This window comes from Diadema antillarum, unplaced genomic scaffold (assembly GCF_040938485.1).
Source record: "Diadema antillarum isolate AM-2024a unplaced genomic scaffold, OU_Dant_1.0 scf00000081, whole genome shotgun sequence".
NCBI classification, from domain to species: Eukaryota; Metazoa; Echinodermata; class Echinoidea; order Diadematoida; family Diadematidae; genus Diadema; species Diadema antillarum.
Window position 1 is genome coordinate 1,912,855 of NW_027270970.1, and position 12,025 is coordinate 1,924,879.

Genomic DNA, 12,025 nt, shown 5'->3' on the forward strand with positions numbered 1-12,025 from the left:
CTGTATGTTACATGTATATAGTGAACTTTAGATAAGTTTAAATGACAGGAAATGTGATTTAAATCCTCTTCGAGTCAGCCTTTTCAATGGACGATAAATAACGACACGACACATCCCATTGCCAATCATTATCATTTTATAAAAGTAATATTTCGGGAACGCCAAGTCATGTATCACCAGACGTTTACAACCCCGAGCTTTAAATGTCAGCGAATCTCGTATAGAATGACGTACACGAGCTGATCGAGATGGATTTGATATTTATAGAAGTAGACAAGTGACCTGCGCGTCTGGAATTCCTCTCCAGCGTTCTGCACATCCGTCAGCACTGTCTGATATGGGTGAGTCTTGTGCGAGGTCCGCACATCTTGGTATTGCTTGGCGTGGAATATTACAGCAGCTCTTTATGACGTGCATGCAGTTACCATTTTAATTGGTTAGAGTTGATAGATGGAGATATCGGAAAGCTTTTGCCAGTCATCTTAGTAGTAAGTCTCCTTCTGCGATTATCAATGAACAAAGTAACATGCAAAAATGATAAAATGAATTGTAATGAATGAACGGAAGGCGCCCAAGTAAACACATGCAATACCAAACAGAGCACGTATCTAGGTTTATGATAAATCCATGGAGAAAAAAAAATATATGTATAGATAATAATGAGATGTAGCATTTCCTTTTTATTTTGCATTTAAAGAAAGAAAGAGAAATATTGGTGAATGAATTCTTCGGGAATATAACAAAGCAAAAGAAGAAGTCCATTGATCAAAGATTAATTCGTTTCCTATGCACAGAAGATTGAATGTGCATCCTTCTGTTTCTGTGAGTTACAAACAAATATTTTTTTTTTAAAACTGTCGTATGAAAGTGGTGACGAAATTTATCAGGGCAAGTGACAAAATCCCCTCACGTACGTGATGGATTATTTCAATGATCGATGCAATGGAAACTGCAATTATCAAAGGTGCTGAGGTTATGCCATGCAATGAGACCCGGTTATACCTTCCCTCCTTCTCCGATGACCCGTCTGCAAGATAGCAATACTCTGAAGAAGTAGACATACCGATTGAACGGCAGAAGTCTGATACGAGTTTGCGATCTGGCCTGGATAACAGACTGGATGAGAGAGAGAGAGAGAGAAAGAGAGAGAGAGAGAGAGAGAGAGGGAGGGGTGTGGAGAAAGGGAGAGAAGAGGAGACGTGATGTAAAGGGGAAGGTTGAAGAAACGGAACGAGGCGACTGTTGGATGAATGGATGATACTCTATGCTGGTAAGCGGAACTCAAGGGGAGAGGAAACATCCACCACCGAAGAATTCTTACCCTTCTTCATCGTCCATTTCTCTGTTCTTAATCCCTACTCATAAAGTAATAGCACAACGCATCTCAGTGATACCATCTCGTGGATTATTGATCTTGAGAGCTCAGTTGAAAACTCAGAACTCAGAAGTAAGTCAGGTGAGTTACTCGTTCTCCTATTTTACTCCATTATGTTACATGTGGACAGCAAACTTCCCCTAACACTACGGTTCATCAATCCCCTTATTTAACCACCTATCGGTATGGAAGCAATGTACATTTCATGTTTTCGTGATTAATTTAATAGGATTTGGTGCTGTATTGAATTTTTAATTATCAATAAATACAGTGTAGGTCTAATAGAGGTGACAAAGATTTTGGGCTGTTCGAATATTTGAATGAATTTCTGAATACTAGTATCTATCGGTGTACATGCATTGTGGGCGTTTCACGCGTGTGTGTGTGTGTGTGTGTGTGTGTGTGTGTGTGTATGTGTGTGTGTATGTGTGTGTGTGTGTGTGTGTGCTTGTGTGATGCGTGCGTGTTTGAGAAAAATTGATGGATTATTGGTCCCTGTAACTAAGTATGTACAGCGTGTCCCAGAAAAAAACGAAACCGAGTTTCATTGCAATTCTTTGCGATCATAATCATAATTTGCTCTATGAGATGTACATGGATTGAAAGATACACTTCTCTTCTTTCATGCACAACGCGTTGTTCATAATTCATGCATGACTGAGTTAGAACAATAGACAGTGGTGCTACTAAATTTTCATTTGCACGAGTAAATGGCGACTTTGAATGAATTTTTCAGACTTTTTCAGCAATCTTTTGCGAAAAATAAAATCATAGCTTTAATATCCATTCTTTTTTCTTATGATATCCCATGTGTAAAAATTATCAACGCCTGCTCGAGAAAATTGAATTTGAAAATATTCTTACATTTTAACCAGATGGATGGAGAGTAAAAAAGCACCAGTTAGCTTTCCTCCCGACGCCTGACCGACTTGGCAGATAACAATGACCTTCATGCTTCAATGAATCTACACAAACATGAAGGGAGGGGGTAAAAGAGAATGTTACAGACGATTCGGTTGTGAATAGGGTCGTAAATTAGCACGTGATCATGAGCTTGCCTGACCATGCAGCTAACTACAGAGCAAAGGGTGGTCATCAGCGGAATGTTTGGGAAGGTGGGGTGGGAGTAACGGACCGAAAAAAAAAAAACGTTCTGCGGCGCCCCCCCCCCCCCCCAAAAAAAAGACGACTTTCTGCCCTGCACTAGCACCTTTGAAATGTTAGAAGCCCAAGTTCAAGGTAAATAAAGGGATGTACCCTCTCTTTCTGCTTCGCCTCCCCCTTCAAAAACTTCAAAACCCTGTCAGTGATGAAGGACTAACCACGCGTGAGGGAAATGTAGAGAGGAATAAAAACAGTGAAATAAGTTTGAGGTACAAAATCATCAAAATGTGTATCATTGTTGTAATGTTGATTTCCCGTAACCATTGGACTGCGTGCAGCCTGAGAATACTCCCGATATTAGTCTTCAATAATTGGTTATGTCTCATAGCTTATTCTAAATAGATGACAACAAAGGGCTGTCCGTCTCATACAGCATTCTCTGTAAATACCCAACCCCCACCCACTCCAAACAACATTCACTGTAGCACTGCATTTGTTATGTGTGAATTCAATGGTGCAGAATGACCCCATTGTCTACTGCTAAGTCGGGAGAGCTTGCTTTTTTTCGACTATCCGTATCATAGAATTGGTAGAAATGAAGCATGCTTTCATACAAACTTTTCTCAAGCATGCGTTATTCATATTCGACGCGTATAAGGTATCATATGAAAGAAGAAAATATGAATATTTGAGTTATAAACTTTGTTTTTCGAAAACGTAACGTTGAATGTCTAAAAAATTCACTTAAAGTCACCATTGCGCGTGCAAATGAAAATTTGATGGCACCAATTTTCATTGCTGTAACTCAGTCATGCATGAACAATGAACATTAAGTTGTACATCGAATGAAAGAAGAAGAGTTTATCTTTCCATTGATGTATATCTCATAAAGAAAATGTATGATTTCAATCTAAAAAGTTGCAGGGAAACCCGGTTTCGTTTTTTCTGGGACACGATGTATAGTAGGTATTTCCGTGGGATTTCAAACAGGATGTCTTTAGTTCGAATCCTGGAAGGTTATACACCCTTACCATGTTTAGGTCCTACTGGTCAAGATGTTTTACCCGTGATGTCCGTCATGGTGTTCATCGCGTAATGACAGGATCAGCTAAGAACGATATTAACGCTGAAGCAGCTAGCATTCGAGTGCGACATCTTTTTTGTTATTGATATAATGTAAATGTAGAACGATTCTTTCATCAATACTATTTTACACATTGAGAGTATTGAAGTAGCCCCGGTAGGTCTCAGGGTTTATGCAAGAAGTTAATTAGATTGTAAGAGTGAACTGAAAACTTTACAAAAACAAAAACAAACTAGTGGATTGTGGGCAAGCCGTACTCTAAATGTTGAGCAATGGACATACCAGTAGCACGTATCAGGAGTACATAAATTGATACCTTAGCCTCAAGCTTGGGTTACGGCTAGTTTACCAATCAGCATTGCTGAGAATCCCATGCAGGTTAAGATAACAGGCTACTCGCCGTCACAACCTTTTATCAATATTTCAGGTAGATTAGTCTTGTATTTATAACGATAATTAATCTTAATTGTTATTATTTGTAATACCCAAGAAAAATAACTTGAGTTTCATTTCATCTAATTAAATGAAAAACTTCATGACATCAGTGGCGTATCTAGGGGGGGGGGGGGCAAGGGGGGCACGTGCCCCGGGCGCCACTCCCCGGGGGCGCCAAAAACGAAAAAATGAGGAAAAAAAGAAAAAAAAAAGAAGAAAAAAGAAGAAGAAGAAGAAGAAGAAGAAGAAGAAGAAGAAAAAAAAAAAAACCTCGCCCGGACCGGGGGGGGGGGGGGACAAAATGACAATGTTTATTGTGTTCACACAAGAATTCCATGTTTTGTAAGCTGAAATACAACAATTTTCGGCTCGCTCGCCAAATTTATATGAAAAAAAGAAGATCAGAACAAAACGTGATGATGACACGGACAAAATGACAATGTCTATTGTGTTCACGCATGTCTTTTTATATTTAGCAGGCAAAATGTTAAAGGGATGGTACAGTATTGGTGGAGGTGAGAATTGGGCTTTTAACTTTTTGTGAGATACCAAGAAAACACTTAGGAAATAGTACAGAGCATACCATTTTAAGAGGAATTCAAAGTTTATTTGATGAAAATCGGGTTTGGTATGACTGGAACATCCAAAAACAAAGAAAAACAAAGCGATCGTAAAAAAAAGTGTGGGTCCCACACTTACTAGAATCACTCTGTTTTGGGTATCTCAGCCATTTCAAAACCAATTTTCATCAAATAAGCTTTGAATTCCTCATAGAATTACATGCTCTTTCATATTTCGTAAGAGGTTTCTCATTATCTCATCAAAAAATGTTAGAAACCTGAAATTAGGTCTCAACCAAAACTATACGATCCCTTTAAACGGAGCAGCAACTGCAATTCTTTCGTTCTGAAGCGGGGGGGGGGGCGCCAAAAAAACAAATCAAACAAGATAAGAACAAAACGTAATGATGACGCGGAAATATACAAATTTCGGCTCACTCGCTCGTACTAATTTAGAGTATTTTTTGAAGTCCCCAGTTTGTTGGTATAAATCGTTATCTATAAGGCCGTCACTATATCTTGATTTGAAGAAATGACAAGAATTCCATGTTTTGTAAGGTGAAATACAAAAATTTTCGGCTCGCTCGCTGCGCTCGCTCGCCAAAATTTATTAAAAAAAAGTTAAGAACAAAACGTGATGATGACGCGGAAATATACAAATTTCGGCTCACTGGCGCGCACTAATTTGAGTATTTTTTAAGGCCTCAGTTTGTTGGTATAAACCATTATCTTCTGTATAAGGCAGTCACTATATCTTGACTAGAGTTGTAAGATTGAATAATCAAAAAATGACAAGAATTGCATATTTTGTAGGCTGAAATTCAAAAATTTTCGGCTCGTTCGCTGCGCTCGCTCGCCAAAATTTATGTAAAAGAAAAAGAAGATAAGAACAAAATGTGATGGTGACGCAGACAAAGTGACAATATCTATTGTGTTCACACATGTCATTTTATATTTAGCAAAATGTTACACAGAGCAGCGGCTGCAATTTCTTTCGTTCTGAAGCGATCGCCGAATGGATCAAAAGAGGACGCCAACGGTTGCGAACGTATGAGGGGGGGGGGGGGGGGCAAAAAACCCCAAATCAAACAAGATAAGAACAAAACGTAATGATGACGCGGAAATATACAAATTTCGGCTCACTTGCTAGTACTAATTAAGAGTATTTTTTCAAGTCCTCAGTTTGTTGGTATAAATCGTTATCTATAAGGCCGTCACTATATCTTGATTGTAATTATAAGATTTAATGACCAAAAAATGACAAGAATTCCATATTTTGTAAGTTGAAATACAAATATTTTCGGCTCGCTCGCTGCGCTCGCTCGCCAAAGTTTATCAAAATTTATTATATTTAAATCACCCTCAAAATACTCCTTTTAAATGCTTGAAAAAGCATATCATGTGGACCTTTTTTTCAAAGACCCTACCGGGATGGGGTTGGGGTTGAACACTTTTTCAGAAATTAAGGGCCCAATTTTCGCGCTTGCCCCTGGCGCCGTTTTCCCTAGATACGCCACTGCATGACATACAAGTCAGTTTGACGTATAGTGTCACAACTCGACCACTTAACAGGACACGTCTTACCATTTCACGTATTGCACCGGGATATGATTGTAGTTTGTTGCACAATCCAGCATCACCTAGCAACACAAAGAGGAAACAGTCCTTTACTTAGAAATATGATTTTACCCTGATATCATCCTGTCCTCAGACCGCAATACGTCCTCAAAATTGTGATTGCATTTTTTTTTTAGAGGATGTCTCTATTTAATTGCTTGGCTTGTGTAACTATAAATCATTCTCTTGTAATTTACTTATCTCTCGTTTGGTTTGCAAAAGCTATTATATCCATTGTGATTTTCTTTTTCTTTTTAACAAATCCACAATCAATTAATGTTTTCTTGCTGAAGCATGCAAAAACTTTGGCGGGTAGCTTTCCACAGTCCCCATGTAGCTTTCCAAAGTCCCCCAACTTATATAAGTAAGTACTTTGTGACAAGGAAATTTTCTTTGTTTGTGTGTGTGTGTGTGTGTGTGTGTGTGTGGTCATTCATTTTATGAAATGACTTACGTTTACCAATCTGGCTGATTTTATCAAATTGAAATACATCATTACAAAATCCTTGAAAGGAAAGATCTCCCAATAAAGAAAGAAAATAAATGCACGCGAGATTGCTAGGATACTCTAAACCGATATCAGAGCCGCGTTTAACATACCATGTTAACACATACATAATTGTACCATGCCAATGTGGTTGTATAATAAAAGATGTGACAATTTTCTCAAGAAAGTTTTATATGGATATAGCTTAAAAACGCCTGCATTTCTAAAGATTTTGCTAATGTACATTTTTAACCTAGACATATCTGTTAAACTTAAATTGTCTATCTAAATTGTATCATTAACATGATATACTATAGAATGGCTCTTACACTTGTTTTTCACTTTTTTATTCTCAGTCTTCGCTTGATTCCCATAAGTGCACTCTCCCCTTAAATCAAATTTTTAGGTAACTGAATGTCACCTGGCTTGCCATGAAACCATTTATGAAATATTGAAGAGTATACATTGTATACTATTCTAAAAGGAATTCAAAGGTTATTCAATCAAAATTGTTTTTTGGATGGCTGAGATATCCAAAAGTAAAACAAAACGAAATGGTCCTAATAAAGGGTGGTTCCTACCTTTTATTGGGACATCTTTGTTTAGGGGATATCTTCGCCATTTTTGCAATAATTTTCATCTAATAATTTTGAATTTCTCCAACAATTATTTGGTCTTCAATACTTCAAGTGGTTTGTTATCTCGCAAAAAAAAAAAGATTAAACCTGAATCCCCGTCTCAATTTTTATCAGCACAATGGACGAGAAACTGTCCGACGCCGAACTTCTTGATCTGGTGTCCTCGCTTCAACCCGAAGACTTCTACCCGATTGGCCTGAAACTCGATTACGACAAAGCTACACTGAGACGAATCAAGGCTGATCACCCAAACGATGATGGCGCTGCCTTCAAAGCTCTCATTCTCAGCTGGGAAAACTACGTCAGCGTGAAGCCAAAGACAGCTAGGCAAAGGTTGGCCGACACCTTTGCTTTCATTGAGAGGGATGATTTGGCGCAGAGAATTAAAGGTATCGTTCAGACTTAGCAAACAGAGTATATTTTAATTAGAATGAATGATTGAGATGAGGCCATTGTAACCAGATTTGATTAGATAATTCAGGATTCTAGGGTCATAAGACATCCTGAATGAACCAAAGTTTTATAGTTTCCATTAGAGTACGTTTTGCCTGCTGACAAAAAAAAAAAAAAAAATCCTGAAGGGTCGATGCTTGTTAGACAAAGACTGAACCCAAAATTCCAGACGAGATGAATGCTTTTTCTTCAGATCCACAGAATTGAAGTGAAATTGAATAATATTTCACTTCTTTACATTTCATATTCCATACTTCTACATTATTTTTGATGATTCCGAAACCATATTTCGATACCGTTTTCACAGCTGGTTCATCCAGACCTGGTAGATGTTTTTATGTGTATCAGGCTTCGCCATGTAGGCCTATGTGTCTCTGCAATGTAAAGGACGCGTCAAGGAAGAAGGGACTCAGAATACGGAGTTAACAGGATAGCAACCCAGCGATGCCATCATCTCTCACAAATCGCTGTTGGTGCAGTTTGAGCAATTTTCAACTTTGTATACATTGTATATGCATATATGTCTACTACAATAGATGGCTCTTTTAAGGTAAGCAAACAAGATAACTTTATACTTACTTTAAACTAACTATATAGGCGAGGTAGTGATGAAGTCATAGTTTAAATTCCTTCTTTTTCTGCGTACAGGCCAGCCCGTGACAAACGACGATACGTTTGAATACACCTGCAAAGATCACAAGTACAAGGAGGCAAGTTTCTACTGCAGGAAATGCAAAGCAATCATTTGTGAGAGATGTCTGGAAGATAACCATAAATCAAACTCATTTGTTGCTATCAATGATTACCATGTCGAACTTAAACAAAAGCTGAAAACCTGCGGAGGACGGATAGAAGACGTCCGAGAACGCTTGGAGAAGTTGCGGGACTCTAAAGTGAGTGGTATAATCACCGCCACTCATGTTGGAATTCAAGTAATGAAAGAAGGTATTTATAAAGCTTTCTCCGAGACACATGATTTGCTAGCAAAGGAGAGAGACTTGCTCCTCGAAAAGGCTACGGTTTTAGAAAAGTCAGCCAGTCCCAATGTTTATGGTTTCGCGCTATCGAAGCTAAAATCCTGTGAGCAAGCTCTAAAAGAAATTCAAGAGAACGGCCACTTTGTCAGTGACGCCGAAAAGTTTGAGAGTGCAGTAACGAAGATTGAAGTGATCAGGAATGCTCTGATGGGTGACGGCCCCCTGATGAACCTGAGCAAACTGGTGATGAAGTTTGTGCCCTGTACCTCCGCCTATCTAGGCCACTTGGAGGAGGCTTCTGGATGGGAGTTTGTTGAGCAGTTCGATTTACCTGAAGATAAGAAAGAAGAAATGAACGTCTGCATAAAGCTGACTGACCGCAAGGTAGTAGTAGGCTACAGACTCGGTGGGGCTGATATCATTAACCTAGACACGAAGAAAACTAGCAGGATTGCATACGACATTCGCATCAGTAGTATGGCGCTCATGAACAATGGGAATCTTATCCTGTGTACCACTGACAACAAGCTTGGAATCATCACACAGGAAGGCCGACGTGTATCCAGCTTCTTCTTTACACAAAAGACCAACAAACCATGTTGTGTCTGCGTGGACAGCAAGGACACTGTCTATATGGGATACTCTGAGTTCAGCAACATTGAAGTCTTTGAGCCTTCCGGTGGTTTCATCAAGAACATTGGAACAGTCTTACAACCGTGGTGTATGTCTATCATGAAGTCTGGTCACATCGCCGTCACTGAATGTACCGTAGGTCTACGAGATGCCGTCGAAGTCATGAGTCAAGATGGCCGTGCTATTGGGCACATTGTTGGCCGAGTGGGATGTTCTCCTTTTTCGACCTGCGATGAAATGGGCAATCTTTTCGTTGCCATGGTGACAAATGATGGTCGCGCCACGATAAGAAAATATGCTCCAACGGGTGAACATCTCGAGAGCGTGGTTGAAGAGTTGCAGTTGGAGTGGCATGAAAATCGTGAGTGGCTGCAACTGACCTGCCTTACTCCCAACGAATTTGTTCTCTGTGATCGTGGATCTGTCTACATCTACCGCCGAAAACCTACGCTTTCTATGATGTCTACTATCCTTGGAGATTAATAAGACTATTATTGAGAAACAGATCGCTTTGCAGTAAGGAATTTTTCAATCTAAGCTGTCCCGTATCCCAAAAAGAATAAAAAATACTTCAATATGGTGTTTGAAGTGTCATTAGAGAACAATAACAAATAGCCCCATGTCCCTTACTTTTAAAGAACTACACCTCAGCTCAATGTAAACGTGGAAACTTTGTTCAAGAGTCTCCGTTCGATACTTCTAGGCTTTGCTAATTCGCATCCACCCTGTTCCGTGACAAAATATATATATGCCATGCGGACTGAACACACTTATTTTCTCTTTATTTTTACACTCAATGTCACTCACATTGATCTGTTTTATCGGTTTTACGATGAATTAAAGTAAATATCTATAAGTCCTTAGACAAGATCACTAATCAAAGTCTCAACAGTTACCTTGGAAACTATTTCTGTCCATCCTTTCCCAATTTTGAAGGACGCTTCTGCGGTGTATCTCTTTATAAATTGTTACATCGCGTTTGAGAAATCTATTCGATTAAAGGGACTGTACAGTACTGGTTGAGGTGAGGATTCACGTTTATAACATTTTTGGTGAGATAATGAGAAACCTGTTATGAAATATGAAAGAGCGTGTAATTTCAAGAAGGATTCAACGTTTATTTGATGAAAATTGGCCTTGAAATGGCTGAGATATAAAAAAAGGCGATGCTAATAAAACTGACAGGCCACGACTTTCATTAGAATCTCTTTGCTTTTCCTTGTTTTTAGATATCTCAGTCATTTCAAAACCGATTTTCATCGAATAAACTTTTAATTTCCCTTAGAATTGTATGCTCTTTAACATTTCAGAGAGTGGTTTCTAAATATCTCGCAAAACGTCACAAGCTGAATCCTCACCTCAACCAGTACTGTAGAGTCCCTTTACGAATTACAAGTGATTTCATGCTCAATATGAGCTCTGAAATATTCTTGTGAAAAACCATATACATACAATGACATATGAACAAGCCGTTTACCTTCTGTGAAGTGTAACAATCAATAGCTTGGTACTTTTTTGATCTATAAAGCTACATTTTATTTGAGTCAGGTTTATTTTTTGTTCAATTTATCATCCTCTCGTCAGCGATTGCAAGATTCAATACTGATGTTCCGAGTGAGTTATTAATGGTAGAAAAACATTCAGGTGGTCATTAGTCACTTTGATTTTCATTTACGATTATCACTTCTCAACAAATGCGGTATCGGTAGTACACGTACAGTAGATTTCCTATAAAAAGGATTCAAATTTCTTGCACTCGTACACTTGAATATTAGGCTTTTATAGCATTTCAATTAGAATACGCTCAAGATCTCAGGATGTGCTGTGATGAAATTTATTTTGTATGTATAGTCGTGAATTGGTGTGCGATCACTCAAATTTATTTATTACAGTGTGGTATATGTCAAGGTATTACTACATGTAATATCTTATGAAACTGACAATCAAACAATAGACGCAGTAACAGAAATGATGCGTGTTGAGCCATAATCGTCTATTTGACAGTCATAATAGCTTGACATTTTTACTTTGCTTTCTCTTTGCGATAAGATGTAACAACAAGGTCATAGCAAAATAAGTATGATTTTTTTTACGTGACGTAAGCGTTTTCTATAGAAAGCATAATGAAGTTGATATCAGTCTCGAAACTATCAGAGTACAAATTGAGACACATAAACCTAATGGGTGTTTGTACGACCGTCACCTTAATTAGGGTTTTATACAAGAGCTTTGCAGCAATTGTCATGCATCTGAAAACTGTTCAAGAGCGTTGGTTTACCGTTTTCCTTTCTTATCGCTCTATTTGATATTAGATATGCAAACTGATAATAGAAATATACATGCAGTCATTGACTGACTCCTGTATGATATGGGCTATGTAAACTAAGCAGTTTTTCATGTGCTTGTGACTTCCACACGCCTCGTAAACTCCCATGTCAGGACTTTGTTTACCCAACAAATTTTAAGACTTTATACTGTTCTACTAATCTGTGAGATGCGCCTGATAGCTACAAGCAATTGTGTGTTCACCTTGATGAAACTGAAAATAAAGTACAACTGTAATATGAATAATGGTCCGGATGTTTAAACAATTTATGCTGAGTTCATCACTGCCATATTTATGACTCTCTGAGATAATGAAAAACGTAAAACGTGAAATCAT

The 12,025-nt window shown here is 38.4% G+C and overlaps 1 protein-coding gene across 2 annotated transcripts; it reads left to right on the plus strand.

Moving 5' to 3' along the window:
- Positions 1 to 1,261: 1,261 nt before the first annotated feature.
- LOC139717703 (uncharacterized) lies at positions 1,262 to 10,796 on the plus strand. 2 transcript variants are annotated; one of them, XM_071629203.1, is made up of 3 exons: positions 1,262 to 1,456; positions 7,415 to 7,689; positions 8,402 to 10,796. In XM_071629203.1, the coding sequence occupies exons 2-3, from the start codon at positions 7,419 to 7,421 to the stop codon at positions 9,844 to 9,846; spliced, it is 1,716 nt and encodes a 571-aa protein (XP_071485304.1). In that variant the 5' UTR covers positions 1,262 to 1,456; positions 7,415 to 7,418; the 3' UTR covers positions 9,847 to 10,796. The 2 variants fall into 2 exon arrangements, with proteins under 2 accessions (XP_071485304.1, XP_071485305.1); XM_071629204.1 differs by having other exon boundaries at positions 1,262 to 1,447.
- The last annotated feature ends 1,229 nt before the right edge of the window (positions 10,797 to 12,025 follow it).